The sequence below is a fragment of the Falco peregrinus genome, chromosome Z, assembly GCF_023634155.1.
Source record: "Falco peregrinus isolate bFalPer1 chromosome Z, bFalPer1.pri, whole genome shotgun sequence".
NCBI classification, from domain to species: domain Eukaryota; kingdom Metazoa; phylum Chordata; class Aves; order Falconiformes; family Falconidae; genus Falco; species Falco peregrinus.
Window position 1 is genome coordinate 11,563,228 of NC_073739.1, and position 18,044 is coordinate 11,581,271.

General features: G+C 44.8%; 1 protein-coding gene across 1 annotated transcript in view; it reads right to left on the reverse strand.

The window, feature by feature from the left end:
* Positions 1-15,986, reverse strand: part of UGCG (UDP-glucose ceramide glucosyltransferase) — a 34,322-nt gene extending 18,336 nt beyond the window's left edge. Inside the window, exon 1 of the mRNA XM_055790892.1 lies at positions 15,615-15,986. Within this exon, the coding sequence (XP_055646867.1) occupies positions 15,615-15,712 (98 nt within the window). The 5' untranslated portion in view covers positions 15,713-15,986. The remainder of the gene's footprint in view (positions 1-15,614) is intronic.
* Positions 15,987-18,044: the final 2,058 nt, after the last annotated feature.

Consider the following 18,044-nt stretch of genomic DNA (forward strand, 5'->3'; position numbering starts at 1 on the left):
AACCTGATCTCCTTCTATGACAAGGCGACCCAGCTAGTGGATGAGGCAAAGGCTGTGGATGGTGTCTACCTAGAGTTTAGTCAAGCCTTTGACACAGTCACCCACAGCATTCTCCTGGAGACACTGGCTGCTCGGGGCTTGGGCATGTGTACTCTTTGCTGAATTAAAAGCTGGCTGGACAGCCGAACCCAAAAGAGCCAAAGAGCAGTGGTGAATGGAGCTACAGTCCAGTTGGCAGCTGGTCACAAGTAGCGCTCTCTAGGGCTTAGTATTGAGGCCAGTGCTGTTTAATATCTTTATCGATGACCTGGATGAGGGGATTGAGTGCACCCTCAGTCAGTTTGCAGATGACACCAAGCTGGGGGGAGTGCTGACCTGCCTGAGGGCAGGAGGCTCTGCAGCGGGACCTGGTCAGGCTGGAGCGATGGGCCCAGGCCAGTCGTGTGAGGTTCAGCAGGGCTCAGTGCCGGGTCCTGCCCTTGGGTCACACCAGCCCCACGCAGCGCTACAGGCTGGGGCAGAGCGGCTGGAAAGGGCCTGGTGGGAAAGGGCCTGGGGGTGCTGGGTGACGGCCGGCTGGGCAGGAGCCAGCAGTGTGCCCAGGGGGCCCAGGCGGCCAGCAGCACCCTGGCTGGTGTCCCCAGCAGTGTGGCCAGCAGGACCAGGGCAGTGACCGTCCCCCTGCACTGGGCACTGGTGAGGCTGCCTCTCGAATCCTGTGTTCAACACAGATGTTGAGGTGCTGGAGCATGTCCAGAGAAGGGCGACGGAGCTGGTGAAGACTCTGGAGCACAAGTCTTAGAAGAGAACTGGAATTGTTTAGTCTGGAGAAGAAAAGGCTCAATGGGGGCCTTACTGCTTCCTACAATTACCTGAAAGGGGATCGTAGGCAGGTGGGTGTTGGTCTCTTCTCCCAGGTAAGAAGAGATAGGATTGAGAGGAAGTGGCCTCAAGTTGTGCCAGTGGAAGCTGAGATTGGATATTAGGAAAAAATTCTTCACAGAAAGGGTGGTCAACTCACCATACCTGGAGGTAAGACACGTAGATGCAGTGCTTAGGAAAATGGTTTAGTGCTGGATTTGGCCCGTGCTATGTTAACAGTTGGACTTTATCTTAGAGGAATGATTCTATGATTATTTATTGATAGATGGACTAAGATTTTTTTTTATGTATTTGTCATGAATTCAAGACGGCATTTGACTTGGGAGCTACAGTGCAAGTTTTTGCCTGTCTGTAAAGGTGGGAGGGAAGGGGCCTGCACAAGCAGCTTTTTGTCATAGCTCTGGTCCACCCCACCAGGAAGCAAAACAACACACTTGGGCATGGAAGCAGACAGAACCACAAAAGTACTCTCAGCAATGACACAACTAAGCCTAAGTAACACTGTATTATTAATTACTTCTCACACTGCTCTACCCGGATTTAAGCACACAGTGATACTACTGCACATTAAGAGGCCTATTACACTATCACTCCTTTTTAGGTACCTCCTAGACTTCAGGTAGATTTGAAAACTGCAAAACAGATCAAACAAGATCCAGCACCTGTAGCCACAGGCCTCCTAGCAAATGGACAGAATTATTGCTCAAGCAAGAGCTAAGTACCTTGGTCTTGTTGTCAACTTTTCCCTCCCTAGAGTAGTTTTATAACATAGCTGAACTAGTTTTAACTACAGACTACTGCTCAGAGGCACTCCCTTTCTGCCCTTCCCCTCTTTCTGGGATGTGCTGCGCTTCTCTGTGGTGCTGACATTTGTCTGATCCCACAGTGACCTAGCTGAGATACTTAAACCACCACATAACACGCGTAATATCAGAATTTTATCAGTTTAACTTAGCAAGTATATAGTTTGAAAAGATGCAGCAGACAATTATGCAGCTTCACTAGCAGCAAAGATTCCCTCCATGTTCCTTCTCTTCTGTGCTGCCATCACCACCACCCAAACAAGACACAGTGCCAGCATCTGTGCTCATACAATCCTGCTTCAACCTACTCAACAGAAAGTTAAATCTGGCTTTTTCCTCCTACTTCAGGTTGTCTTCTGCCAAATTAAGAGTTACAACACCTTAGGGAAGGCTGCACGAAGCTCTAGAGCATGTTCAAGAAGGTGGCTGCGAATATGCTGCCAAGATCACCAGAGAAGAGAAAAATAGGGTCTCCTTACTCCTCAGGCTTCAGTGGGCTTTCAGAAGAGCTGAGTGGCCCACAGACAAGCAGCATAAGTGTACTCATCAGGGAGTCAGAGGAGGACCAGTGTCAGCACAAAGGAAGCATCAGGGCCATAAGACTCTAGAAATGTACATGAGTATTAGGGTCAGGCCCCTGAAAACTCTTCCCCAACCAACTTTTCATCAGTTTTTCTTCACAGCATTATGTCCTTTATATCTTGCTCGCTGCCATTATTTGCCTGCTAGAAACAGCTAACTAGAAGTAATTACTAGTGAAGACTGGCAGTGTTTTCTACAAGTGACTCAAAGTAATACCTAAGGCATGCCACTCTTCTACCTCTCTTGGCTCAAAGGAAGAGATCACCCTGCAGAAACGTGTTGGTACCATTTCAGGACACTTTTGCTTGGCTGATGGCCCAGGTCAGTGCATCCCACCAAACAACCAGCGTTCTCAGGTAGGCAGTCTTCCCCATCCTCCACTCTTGCCACTTGCTTACATCTCATGCAACAGCCATATGGACACACAGCACATCAATCCACCCACCTGCCAACCTAACAGTTACACAAGCGTCAGATCCAACAACAAGGAGGAGCAGAAACACAACTGGGGACAATTGGAAAGGGCTTAGCAATTGTAATTAAAAAACAATTAACATGTCACTTGGCCTTGACAAAATGCTCAGAGACAGAGGGAAGTAGACAAATCTGAAAGAAGAAAATGCTGGGTAAGATTCAAGTGCCCACTTTGTAGTACAGACTTCTGTGGCTGTCTGCCAGCAGAGAAACAGTCATAGGTTTGTGCATGCCTGCAAAAAAAATGAAACAACTGTAATCCTACTGTTTGCATACTAGACTTTTATGTTGAAAAGCATGCTGCAATTGGTTAATGTTTCATCACATGCCTGCTGAGAGCAGAAGGCAGACCAAACATTTCATTCACTTTCAACACATTTTCTCCTGTACTACACTCAACCTACAGACAAAAAGGACCTCAGAATGTAATGCACTGAAGTCACAATAGGTAGTGGAGATGAAGGGGAATGATTTAAAAAAAAAAAATTAGAACGAGCTTCCAAATAGCAAGAGTCAACACTTTTTCACCACAAGTCAAACCAAAGGTTCCAAGATGGAACTGAGTGAGAAAGAACCTAGATTGTGATCATTATTATTTTTCGGAAGGTGAATGTTCTCAAAAATCAAACATCAATTTGCTATTCCAGTTTTGGGAAGTAGTTCAATCAGTGGCTACGAATAAAGACAAATATACAATGCAGAACAGTAGAAATCTTATCTAGTGGTATTTGACATTCTGAATTTAAAATCTTCATACACCATGGAAATTCTTTAAGAAGTATCTTCCAAGTGTTATCATAAAAGTCATGTTCAACCCAGCCTTTTTATAAGGGAGAGCAGTGTGTGGGGAGTTTAAACTTCTTTCAAATATGGTTTGGGGTTTTAAGTAGAAAAGAATTATCTTTCAGGAAGAAGAAAAAGTAAACACTGCAGACCTCAACTTAAAACCAGCAAACATTCCTTTCTTTTAAATCTAGGAATTCCTCTCCTGCTCCCCTCTCTGCCCCCACACCTGCACAATGAAAAAGAAACAAACAGGCTCCCATAAAATAGATAGTAGTTAAACCTGAAGTAATGGGAACTCTTTTACTGTCCAAATGCTAGACAGTTTACAATTCAGCAAGCTGAAATGAAGTATGCTTAAAAACACAGCAAGCTGCCTACAACACAGCCATTACTGCATCATATTAAGCATTTAAATGAACACACAGTTCTTCCTTGTAGTCTATCTGCAAGCTGCCATCAAAATAGCAATTCATTCCCTCTTTCTGCTTTCCCTCAGCCTACCGGCAGCTATAAAGCAGTCAGCACCACAAGATAAATTGGATCAGTCTGCTGATCAGAGAGCTATCCCACAGAAAAAAATAGCTTGCTGATCTGAGTCACCATGTAGCCACATGCTCACTGAAGGCAGACTAGAATGGCAGAAATGCTTAGAAAGGTGTAAGGGTAGGAGGGGATTTGGATTATCCCTTTGAGCATCAAATCAAGAGCCACCAAGGCTTAGAAATAGAAGTGCTTTTTGATACAGACTCCTTGCAACAAGTGTTATGCAACTTCAGAGAACTGCATCCAGCATGATTTGTATTGAATTTCTGAAAGTATCTCCAGTGGATGGCAGTACCCCTGGGCCAGATAAACCAACCATGTCAGACAGCTTTTAGTACAGGATCAACCCCTCAGTGTTAAGTATGGGATCTTTTAAAACTCAGAGCTTCAGAACATTTGCACTGTGAGACTGTTCAGTTTATTTATGACTTATTTTGCAAGTCTACAGGATAGCTCAGCCCTATTCATTTCATAAGGCACAAGTGTAAATTAAATAATTTGCTAAACACTAGGTAATGTACTTCCTACAGACCCCAGGTTGCCCCTCACTGCTCCCTTTGTGCCAAAGATGCCACCCATCAACATTGTCCAATTTCTTCTCCCTAAAAGCTTCCAATCCAATTAACAGCCAGTAACAGAATTATGTTAGTGACTAAACAGGAACTACATTAATAAATCATAAAGCAGATACTATGCCAATATTTTTCCCTATTTTTCAGTGGATGACAGGCCATTTTTTATTTAATTAACTGAGCTGCAATGTTTCCAGAGTACAAAAGAGCATACCACTGAAGAAGAAACCTTACTTAAACACCAATTCACACAAATTTGAACACAGTCCCAGGCCCTATTAATCCCAGTTGGGGTAATACAAAAAAAAAAAAAAAAAGATGTAAACCTTGTCTGGACTACACTGTTGTCAGTAATATAGTGTCACTGCCCTCATGCTGCAAATGCCTTGAAAAGCTTGAACAAGCCTCCTACAAGGAGCATCAGAAACTGAAGAACGCAATTATTAACATTTTCTTTCGAACATTTGTAAGTAATACTTCTATACTCAACACCATATTTGAAGGGCTCTTTTTTTTTTTTAATGTTTCCAACAGATACAAATCAGAAAAACTAACTTGGTAAATTTCACCTGTCTTCTCCCTCTAACAAAAAAAACCCCAAACCTAAACGACCAAAAAACCAAAGCCACATAACACTTTGGTTCACAGACCCTCAAAAACATCATTTTCTTCCCTTACCACTACACAACCTACATAAAACAATCTGCTCAGAAATGCTGTTATGAAACATAAGTATCATCTCTCAAAAATGCTTAAAAGGGAGAAGCATCTCAGTAGTATTCTAAAAGGTTCACAGGTATGACCGTTAACAACGGTATTTCAACCACCCACTGTACCACCTTATACTGCACAGTCAGTATGGCAGGCAGGGAAAAAGCAGTAAAAAAACCCCAGACTCCTGCAGCCTGAAAATCATGTCTACTCCCCCCTCTCTCCATCACCCATCACAGGGATCTGTAAGGATGAAGGCCAGTAGATTTTCTCACTTTCCAGTTGCTACTCCTATTACTAACATTCAACAGTTCAAAATTACGTTCTCATGATGAGAAGAGTCTCAGTTTTCTACCTCTTTTTAACCCAGAATCTTAATTTAAGAAGGCTTGCAAGAAAAATGCATGTTGATTTCAGCTAAAAAAGTGTTTCAGTAGAAAGTGCTTAGGATATCTCAATTACAGCTCATTACGTTGTCAGAAATCCAATTTTTAGCAGCTTGATTATTCTATGTCTAATAAGGTATACATATAAGTAAAGAAATATGTTTCTGCTTCATTATGAAGTGTAGCTCACTACCCATTATCAAAGTAGCAGTCGCCTGGAAAGTCATTACTATGCAGGCATATTGAACCAAGATCTGAAGACAAACACTAAATAAAAACAGGACACTTGCAACCAATGTAAACAAGGGTGAACATTCATTTTTACAGATTCCTCTACACGGACTGTACTGTTGATAAAGCAGAGATGAACCCTACCAACGGTGGGGAAAAAAAACAACCCCCAAACAGTCCTTGGTTTACAGAGAGGTGTTTCTGAAGAGGGGGGAACAATGATTTAAGTGGACTAAAACAAACCAACTGCCAGCAAAAGCTACATTATTAGTTGTCCCACTGGTTTAATGAAAAAAAGACTGATCCACTAAAACACCAATTAAGTGTTCAAAAATTCCTTTAATACAAAAATTCCACAGCAAAAAAGTTACAAAGCACTACCAAGACAGTACTAATGTTACATTTACTATAATGTTTCACTTTGGCCTTCTAGCTTTGTCTACACTTGTAAACATGTTTTTACCTTACTTGTCCAGAGGACAGCATTAAGACTTCATGCATGCTACAACTTCAATAATTTGACTCAAGGTATGAATTCACCCAGGCCAACTATGAGAAGGTATCGTCTAGCCTACATCCTCATCCAGCTATCAATAGAAGAAACGCATTTAAGAAAATGCAAAACTATTCACTTTGCAATTAGCAAAAAGAAAAACTTTTTTGATCTATAGCAAAATGTTTCTCACAAAATAATCATTTATTTTAAACCACAGTGTTCAGTACAATGTAAACCAAATATTGCGTCAAAACCACAGAACATCATTTCAATTAAAATATAAAAATCCCAGTGTACTCTGACACCACTTTTTGGCATTATACAAGTCCCAGGGAGTGATGGACACAAATACTGAAGGGTACTCTAGTAAACCAATAAAACTAGTTACATACTTAACATGCCACAGAGCAGTTCTGACAGAAATTACACAAATTAAGTCACTTATCTACTCCCCCACTTGCCCACTTTAATAAAAAGTTATGCCTTTATGGAAACACGGCTCATGTAAAGCCTTGGCTTCTTTAAAACCTTTATATCCTGACGAAGACTAGATTCTACGTCATCTTACAGTTCAGCTTCTTCTACTCCAGCTGACTTACAAGGCTGGATACTTTTTTGCCCTCCAAGAGCATCACATACTCACCTAACCCAATTAATTTCATTTCCATGATCTTATCTTCCCCTTCCATGCAAACCACTCAGACATTGTTTGTTTTTAAAGCCTACCTGTCACATCTACTTCAGCATCTTCTCTACTCTCAACAGGAGTGTATCATCCAGTCCACTACAATCTCTCTCCTTTAAATTTACACTAGAGAGTCTTTAATCTAGGTTTTGGTTCCTTGCATTCTGTTAAATCATTCATGTCCAGAGCTCCTGCTACCATACTGTCACCCCAAAGTTTATAGTCCAGGCCTTATCCTTCTGGCTCACACTATTAAAAAAATTGGCCTTTCCTCACTGCCTCCAATATTATGGGGTTTCTCCCACATTTTCTGGTTCTGCACTGTTTTGCTTCCCCTAATTATATATCTCTTAATACAAAAACTCAATTCAACCACAATCTTAGTATAAACCACTCAAAAATTAACTCTGGCTTTCTCCTGATCTCTCTTCCCCTAAGGATTACCTAAATTTAAGTCTTGTGACTAAACAGCATCAGGTACATTTCAACTTGTTTAAAACAAGCAACATACACAATTTATATCTTCCACATAACCTCCTCCTCAGTCTATCATTCTGTAATAGTCCAGACAGGAGCCTGGGTGTCATCTTTTAGGGAAAAAAAAAAAAAGTAATCACAAAACAAAGGTTGGAAGGCACCTCTGGAGACCAGCTACTCCAGCCCTCTGGCTCAAGGTAGGGTTAACTAGAGGAGGTTTCTCAGGAGCATCCAGTCAGCCTTTCCTGTCTCCAAGGCTGGATCCTCCACAACCTCTGGAAAGCCTGTTCCAGTGTTGCACCATGAGTCTTCTTTTGTTTAAAATTAGTCTTTCATTTTAACTTGTGCTTGCTTTCTCTCATCTTGCCGCTGGGCACCACTGGCAAGAGTCTTGCTCAGTTATCCTCATGCTCCACCACCATCCCAAAAGGGTATTTACACACATTGATTGGATCCCCCTGAGCCTTCTCCAGGCTGAATAGTCCCAGCTCTCAGCCCCTTCTTGTATGCCAAATGTTGCAGTCCCGTTATCACCTCTGTAGCCCTAAGCCTGACTGGCTCCAGTATATCTATGTGTATCATACTGGGGAGCCCAAACTGCGCACTGCCCTCCAGACACAGCATTACTGGTGCCGTGTAGAGGTGAATGATCACTTCTCTCAACCTGCCAGTAACACAGCACAGGATACTGTTGGCTTTCTTTGCCACAACAGGCACACTGCTGTTCATAGTCAAACTGGCATCCACCAGCACTCACAGGTCCTTCCTCTGCCAAGCTGCTTTCTAGCCAGCCTGACCCCAGCCTGTGCTGACACATGGAGTTACTCCTGCAAGGTGCAGGACTTGGCATTTTCCTTGGCTGAGTTTCATGAGGTTCCTGTCAGACCACTTCTCCAGCTTGTCTGGGACCCTCTGAGTGGCAGCACACCTACCTGCTGTATCAGCCATACATCCCAGTTCTGTAATGTCAAACTTGCTGGTATGTCCCATTAACCAGCTCATTAATGAAGATGTCAAACACTACTGGCACCAGCACTGACACTGCCTATTGTTCTGTGCATGTCAAACTTAGCATTGCTTCAGTGGTTTTCACTTTCTATCACAAGCTAAATTACCCCATCTATGCACCGAAATTTGGTCCAACTTTAAGCAGGAGTTGGAACTTAACATTGAACAGATATTTCCTGCCTGAAGCATTTCTATTTCCTTCACAGTGTTGAAAAGCTGACTCTCACCTCTGCCTCTAGGTTATTAATCTCAGTCACTTGTGTGTTCCCATACCCTGTCATTTCCCTGTGTGCCTCCCCAGTAACTGTACTTGACCTCATATCTTTGCATTGCTATCCTTCAGATTTGCCTCTGCTACAATGCTGTCATCCACTTGCTCAGTATAAGCAATCCATCAAGTTCTAAGGATTTAACACTCAACAGCAAGTATCTTAAGGTTTCTGCATAGTGTCTGTCCTCAGTGCACAATTGTTGGGGGAAGGGTTACTGAGAGGAACAGCAGGAAGATGAAAAAGTTACCCAAGATCAAACAGAAGCCTCACATAACTTCCCAGCTTTTCATGCTTCTCTAGTGTCCCAGTTTGTGGTCAAACATCCAAGTCCTTTTTCACTTGCTTCTAACCCTCTAAGAATTTCCACCAAAAAAGATTACTAACACAGATCATAGGCTTGCTCCATTCGCTGTTACACATATACAAGGTCACAGCCAACAATCTATCGTTAAATTTACCAACATTTTACATCAAGCTTGTCATCAATTACATAAACTGAAAAAAATATTTACCCTAAGGTAGACAATCTGCATGGAAAATTTAAGCATATGTGGTTCAAGTTCAATTAAGATTCAACTAAGGAAGGAAGGAAGACAAACCCAAGAACATACGTGGCATTCTGCATGTAGCTAGACTTCTTCCAGCCACATCCTAGAGAAGCCCCAGTACAATCACACTTCACAGTTTTCTGTTTATCAAGAAAAGATAAGAGTACCTCTTATCTCAGAAAGAAGTATTTGCATTATCTCCAAAGTCTATCAAAATGTTAGTTCACTTATGCTTGGTAACTATACTAGATTCTATAGATCTATACTAGATCCCATCCTGGCTCCTATCCGTGACAAGACTGCCTCTGAAGCACTTCCACAAACCAAAGAAAATGCAACCATTGATGGCAAAGTGAGTAACTACTGCTGCTTTTAACAGCTACTTTAGCCAATCTATTGCCAGATGCTTACACTGTAAAATACAAGACAGCCCAAAGGAAAAAAGACAGCCCTACCAACAAGCAAAAAGGTCAAAAGGAGATGACAGAAGACAAGCAGAGGGGTCAGAGAACAGAGAAAGGCAAGCCTGGACACAAATCATGGGCTGAGCAACAAGGGAAGGACAGAAACACGGGGTGACAAGACAATCAAATAGGGCCAAGAGAAATCGAATTGTTATTAAGAACGAAAGGTCACAATTACTATACAGTAACAGACTATCAACCAAAAGATCAAAATGACTTCACATAAAAAAACCCAGGTCAAACATTGGCTATGTGGGTCTTTTTGTTTAGGTTTGGAAGCCATGTTTAGAAAGCTCTTCAACATTGCAGAAGTACTTCAGGAAACTTGAGTTTTAAACATCTGTGCAAACAATTTCCTCCTTGTGTGTATATGCATTACACTAAGGCTATTAATTACTTTTAGTTACATTCAGGTGTTTTATTACATATATGTTGCAGAAGGTCTTGGGTTTCACTGAGCAGACAAAGCACAATGGGCTCAGTTATATCCATGCCACATGAATGCAGAATTCATTATTTCTTCATTTACTACCATAGCTTACAGACTATTTTTAAAAGCTAAAACCAGCAATATGTTTATCAATTAAATGACATGCACTGCCCTTCCCACTTACACCTGGGAACCAAGACAACAAACCACCTCAGTATCAACTGTTGGTGCCCTGAAGTGATTTATATTGAGTGCTATAATTAGAATTGCTACTGACAACTGTTACGAGAGCAATGGAGAGACAAAACCAGAACACACAGCTCCATGAGTTCGGTTTTGTGGACCAGGCAAACAAAACAGCAAGATACAAACAGCTTAAGAGATTTAACAAACATTTTCTGGGAACTCTGTCGCAGAGGCAGCATTGAGTGCCAATCACCGAAGACTGAAGTTGACTTCCTTAAAAGCCATTCCTCAGCCCCAGAATAACTTTACAATACACATCTCTACTTAAGTGTTCAAGTTGAAATAACAACAAGCAGTGAGAGAATTATTCAGAGAGAAAATATAATACCTTTCATTCATTTCTAGACTCACAGTAGAGAAAGTGAGATCAGATTGATCATGCTTAAAGGCATTTTCTAGGTTCTGCAGGCTTCACTTGCCAGCTTTGTTTCCGAAGGAGGCATACCACATTCAGTAAGCTCCTGTCAGCATTAAACTAGAATCATTTATTATGAAATACAGTTAAAACAGCAAATCAGCTGCTACATATCTTGATAGCCAGTGATGCACAATTGCAAGATGCGTTAAGAATGCCATAAACCCCAATAAAACAGCTTTAGTTTTGTTTTGGTTGTTTTTTGGGGAGTTGGTTGGGTTTTTTAACCTTCCCCCCGATTTCAGAAGACTTCTGTTCCATTCTTCGTATGTCCTTAGAATGAAAGTCAGTAAGAACCATTAAATAGACTTTAGCACATTTAATAGACTGCTAAAATATAAAAATTTACTCCTCAACTTCCAGAACAACACTTCAACCAATGCTATAAATCTTTTTTCCTTATTAGCACATCATACACATGGTCTTCCATTTCAGATTAGGTTTAGTTCTGAAAGTTCATTTTAGTTGCCCAAACAACTACACTACCTGAGATAGTTTCAGTCAGTATACCAGATAATCTTCAAGACTGAACTCTTCCTACTGGATCAGTTGATGGCTCAACTCCAGCTGAATAGCCTATATGCATGCAAGGAAGGGTCTTAGTCAAGGTCCCAAGTTGGGTATAAACTTGCTGGTAACTCAGACATGTCCAATATCACAGCCTTACTATGCAGAGTAATATATGCAAACTGCATTTTAATTACTAGCTATAAAAACCTGCTATTTGGTCCATGTTTATTGCACTTGCTTCACTGACTCAGTACTAAGGAAGGAGCACCAAACCAAGACCCATTTCATAATCACATACATTAGACAATCTATGAAGATCAGCCTTTTCACTTAACAGTGCAACTATCTGCATTTTATTGCTTCAGCCCACCTGTCTGTTTTAAAGGAATATGAAATCAACACACCCTACTATACTTATTTATAAATCAAGACCATCCAAAGTGGGGAAGGGCAGTACAGGAAAGAGGTGGCAAGAACCAGACTTTACAAATGCAGTATGGTAGAACAGACATCCTTCCTCAAGTGAAGCCTTGTACAGTACCTCAGGTATCCAAAACCTACATCTTTTAAAGCAACTACAGCACAAACCAACACAGCTGAAATGCTGTCATGACCTTAACAGCTGACAGCACTTCAAGACAAAAACACTTACTTTCTTTAATAATCCCATTTATCTACTTAATTCAGACATGTTATAAGCATTTTGCTAAACCAAGCATCTAAAATACCGATGGGGAACCACAGAGGCATGTCTGCCTAGGCCACAACAGCTTTGCTGACATGTTTCAACATTGTCTTAGCACTTCAGTGCCACAGATCAAACCCTTGCAACTCAACAGTTGACCCAGCGCTGACCAAGGACAAACAGCCCCTACCCCAGTGACTGTTAAAAAATGTTGAACCAATACTGTCCATAAAGAGAAAACAGGAAGACTAATTAGTTTTGTCATTCTTTACCTTCTTTACTTCCTGTAGCAGGTACAGTGTAAGCAGTTTTCAGTGTATGACAAGCACACATAATACATCCTCCCACTGATACCCATTAAAAGGAGAGTCCATCTGTAAGCGAGGATCCCTTCATGCCTCAGTGGTCTAGGAAAGGATGCAGCGTGCTATGTCTGCTGGCCCAGACAAAGCAGTCTCTGTGAGATGGGGGGAACTTGTAACAGTGTCCAGCCACCAGAGTTTTCAGGCCACAGCATTAAAAATCACCATCTGTCTGGAGTCCCTTCTCGGCAAAGGCACTCCAGCAGTCAAAGCAAATACAGTTAATTATCCCCTTCTACTAATTCCCTTCACAGTGGTATCTCACTTGCAGGACTGGGCCATTCCTACAGACACCATTCCACCAGACAGCCCCACAGCCCTCCTCCTTGACACTGGGCAGCACTTACAACTGGCATAGGCTCCAAAGTCACCAGAGCAGCACTTTCTCCAGCCATTAGCTATATCCCACCAGCTCCAGTTCCCAGCACCACCACAGCCACTGTAAGCACATCTCCCTGGGACTGCTGCTGTAAGTATCCAGCATTTCTTTAATTTCACTACAAACCAAGGGCAGCTGTGTGGTCACACTATGGGGAGCAGCAGTCCTATTCCCACAGATCTGCCAAATCACTGTAATTGGGGCAGCTCCTCTACAATAGCCTGCCAACCCAACATAGCTTGCAATTTGGTCACTTCAGTGCTACCAGCTGCTCATCTCTGACCAAGACCCTCCTTTTCACAAAGAGCACTAAATACTCCTGTCTCTGGACCTGCTGAGACAGTAGCTCAAGCGCTCTACTGGAAACACTTTTCTCCAGAAATCTTAGAGGCTGGGACATGATCACCACAATTCTTACCCATCCCCTTCACAGCTGGCAAGGTTTTCCACCTGTTACCACATTTGTTTGCATTAACTCTCCATGCACAGTATGTACACTTGTTAACACAGATTCCAATAACAAAAAAACACAACTCCTTCCAAGTTTCACACCACTGCAAATACTCCAGCCCTGGGCTACACCAGGTCCAGCTGCTGCCTGCCTTCCCCACCAATTACTGTCACAGGCAAAACAGTCAACTGAGGAAATTCTACTTAAATTATTGCTAATTAAAAGGCTACTGATTACCAGATTGGGTATTGAGAAAAAAAACAACCAACCAACCAAACTTTCAGAGTTTTGTCCTCCTCCCCCAAGTGGGAGGTCTTAAGTCTTCAGAAACCTTTCCTCCCCACCTTTCTATCTGAACTGTGCATGTTTCCACTGCTCCTTACACTCAGTTCCTCCCAAGCCCTTCAGTGAGGTGACGCAGGAGGTGAGGTTCAGTGTGTAATGATTCTTCTGCCACACCTTACTTCTTACTCATTTTCCTCCACTGCTGGCTGCTGCTTAACTGTTACTCTGCTCTAGCAGGTGTACCTGCTCTGAAGTGATTAACCTGCAGGTTGCAATCCCTTCGGCTGAGTCTCTGCCCCAGTATAGCTCTCCCATGGGCTGCAGTCTCTTCAGGGGTGGGTCACCCACAGGCGACAGTCCCTCAGGGCATCTCCAATCCAGCACAGGTTGCCCACAGGTCACAGTTCCTTCAGGGGTATGTGTACTTGCTCTAGCTTGGCTTACCTGCAGCCCAGAGTCCACTCAGGAGCGTCCCTGCTCCAGTGTACAGCCTCCACAGGAGGCAGTCCCTTTAAGGGTGTAGCTCTTACGGCAAGGGATTGGTTGACAATATGTCCCCTTCTATTCTCTCCTCTCACATCTAAGTGTGCCTCATCCTTCTTCCTCCTGTTTATTCCCTCACCCCAGCTCCATTTATGTCTCCTGCCCCTCACAGCTGCCACCCTTAAAGCTTTATGAGCAGCAGCACCACATACACACACCTGCTAAACCGAGGTTTTAGCATGCAATGGGCTGTTTTCATCAGCTTCAAAGCTGTTCAGAATCAGCTGTGCCCACAGTAGTCCACGGTCTCTTCCCCCACCAGGCACCCTTGCAGCTCCCTAGGAGTGAAATCCTGCCATTTGTGCCCAAGACAACACATACAGCTAGTTTTCAAGACAGAAGGTAATTATAAGTAGTAAATAAAAGATCTAGACCAAACCAGAGTACAGAAAAATGGTTAGAGCTTGTAAGTGAATTCACATTTAAAAAAAAAACCCAAAAGAACAAGGCAACTATGACCAAGGGCAGCAGTAGCAAATCTCTTATCCACCAATTCAAGAGGCTTTGCCTTCAGCAAGGGCTGGGATTTATCACAGATACCTATCACATGCATGTGGAACAGCAAGAAAGGGGAACAGATAAGCACAAGCACAGCAAACAAATTCAGGTATTTTCTAATCCCTGCAGTGATGCAACAGCGGCCTTTTATTTAAGGGAGTAAACACACAGTCCTCTACGAAAGAGAGATGTATTCTTCATCCTTTCCCCCACATAACCACAGTCAATTCCTCTGCCAAGCTCAAGCAGGGATCAGCTTTTTTTCCCTCAGCCACCAAAATGCAAACATCCCTCAAACTCTTCAAGCATTTTTCTTCAGAGTTATCCAAGAAGGTTCTGGACACACACTATACACTTCTTTTTGCCGGTGCTACCATTACTTCTCAATAAAAACTGTACTTATAGCTAAAATTCTGCCAGGCCGGCACCGGGTACCGCACTACCCGGGCGGCGGTGCCGCTCGCTCGCTGCACGGCTAGCACGCACATCCCGTCCCCGCCGGCGCCAGAGCCCCGCTTCACCGGCGCCCCGGCGGGCACCGCGCCCCGCGCAGCGCTGCCGCAGCCGTCACGGCGCAGGCACCCGCGCCCAGGCGGCACCTCCGCGCCCACGGCGGCCGCGCCGGGCCCACCCGCGGGCGGGCGCCCCCCGCACGCCGGCCCAGGTGCGCCCCGCCGGGCCCCGCCAGCGGGAGGGCGGCGGGCTGCGCCCCGTGCCCGGCATCCGGGGAACCGGGCGGCGGGGCAGGCCGTGCGCTGGCGGGGGACGAGGCCCGCTGCGCCGCTCCTCAGCGGCCGGGCCGCCCTCGGCGCAACGGCGGGGGGCGAAGCGGAGGGGGGCGAGGAAACAACGCCGGCGCCATCCCCGCCCTCGCCGCGGCCCGCGCTTACGTGTAGATGATGGACATGAAGTGCATGAGCCAGAGCACGACGAAGAGGACGAGCCCGAAGATGGCGAGTCCCTCCAGGGCCAGGGCCAGCACCGCCATCCCTGGGGCGCGGCGGCCCGAGCAGGAACCGCCGGCGGCGCGGGAGCGGGGCGCGGGAAGGCGGCTGGGCGGGCGGGCTGCCTGCCTGCGTGCGGGACGACGGCTGCCGCGGACGGGCTCGCCAGGTGCCTCCCGATGCTGCTGCTGCTGCCGCTCCCCCGGCCCGGCGCCCTCCGCGCCGCCGGCCACTCGCGCACTGGCGAGCCTGGGGCCCGGCCCGGCCCGCCCCGCCGCTCCGTCAGGCGCAGGCACCGCCCGCCCTGCGCGCCGGCTGACACCGGGGAGGCGGGGCGGGCGGTCACGCGGCTGGCGGCGGCGGGGCGGGCGGCTCGGTCCGTTACGGCGGCGCCGCCGCCCGGCGCGCAGGGCGGGGCCTGGTCCGGCGTTTGCTCCGCCGCCGGCTGCGTGACCTTTCGAAGCACTCCTGCCCCGCCAGGGCCTTGTCGCCGCCGCTGGGGAGGCCGCAGCCCTTTATCCGCAGAAGGCGGGCGGGGGGCGGGCGGTTGTGGCCGAGCTGATACAGCACAGATGAGCTGATCGGGCTGTGCAGCCTTTATTATATTTTATTTATTGTTCTTGAATCAGAACGTATTCTCGGTGACCTTGAGTGCTGCAGGCTAGGATTGCCGTTTCCAGCTCCGGTGCGCACCTGGAGGCCCCTGCTGGTGCCGGTACCCCCCCCCCCCCGAGCCGACGGGCTCCCCCGGCGGACGCGGTGCTGCCGGCAGCCCTGCGCGGTGGTGGAGCAGCTGGTGGCTACCAGCCTGGGCTAGCTGGGGACCAAGGAATGAAGGAGGCTGTTGCTCGTTACTAATCGGCTAAGCCATCTCTAGTCTTGCCTGCATTTCGTTACAGTATTTATAGCAATTCCTATTACTCTGATGTTGCCCCTGTTTTTTGAGGGAGTTCTTCCCAGCAATTCTGTTCATCGCTAGCATTCCGGATCTGAGGTCGGAAACGTCGGTTTCTCTCTTCTGCTGATTGTGTAATGGGCAAACACGCATTGCAGTAACCATTTTAAATTTAACCCCATTAATATGGGGTGTGCTGTGGAAAGGTAAAATTACTTGAGCCTGTGTGTCAACATACTGAGCTTGCCAGATGCAGGTCAGTTCTAGTCTGGAAGAAGCACAGCCTTACAGAAAGAGATTGTGGTCACCTCTACATGAGAAGGCACAGTTTTTCCTGAGGGCTCTTGACCAGTAGCACAAGCTGAACATTGCTGTGTATGCATGCACATCTCATAACAGATTTCTTCCACAGCTCTCAATTATTACTGCAGATGAAGGAGTGTTCATAAATTCTGCCTAAGAACTCGGTCACATTTTTATAAAAAACATTCTAGTCACCGTAATGCTTTGAAACTGTAGAAGAATTAGGTTTCAAGGCAGCTCTAGTTGTGTATGAGATGTTAGAATGTGGAGATTGAAAGGCAACTTACTGTCAGAAAAGCTAGGCTCTCACATGATGTGGCAGGACATTTAAATCAAAAGCACAATTTAAAAGTGAAAGTGAAAAGCTACTGATAACTGGCAAGAAAGGATGAAGTATCAGTGCATCCTAGAGCCGACACTGCCTGTGTATGTAAATCATGGTGGCCAGCAACATACCTTTACACTGGCTTCAGTGTTCTCTTTAGAAAGTAAAAACTTTATAAAAATTTAGTTTTCAAGTAGAATAAATAACTAATGTTGAAATTCTCCTATCACAGATGGTGTCTGTATTCCATTTGCAAAATGGAATTTTGAAAAATTGGAAAGTGGCAGTCCATTTTTCATTTTTCTGTTTGTTCCTGCTGTTAGTCTTAACAATCACATTTACATTGACTTGAAGTTGCCTCAGTGAGCTTTATATACATTTTTAAGCCATGGTTTTGGTTGTCATGCTCAATTTCGACACTGTTGGAAGACTAGTCTAGCCAGAGAATTATGAGCTGATATGTATAAATTGTTAGAATATAGCTGATATTACCCTTATCTGGTTGGGCTGCTTCTCTCTTCCAAGGCAGAAACAGCCTATGCAAAACAGTATCGTGCATTAAAATAGGACAATACAGTGAATTTAGGAAGATTGAGGGCTTATCTTTAATAGTGAGTTGAGCAAATAATCACAGTTTATTAAACTTTTTCTCATTTTGAAGAAGTATTGAGCTGAAGCAGTAAAACTTATTCTTTGTCCTAGTGGGTGTTTACCTGGGAGATTACATTGACAGGCTGCTTGTTTTGCAATAGTTAGGCTCAATGGCTCCATGCAAACAAACTTTGCTGAGGCTTCTTCATAAATAAAGTGAACAAAGGTTATTTAACTTGCTGTTGGCTCCTATACTCCAGCA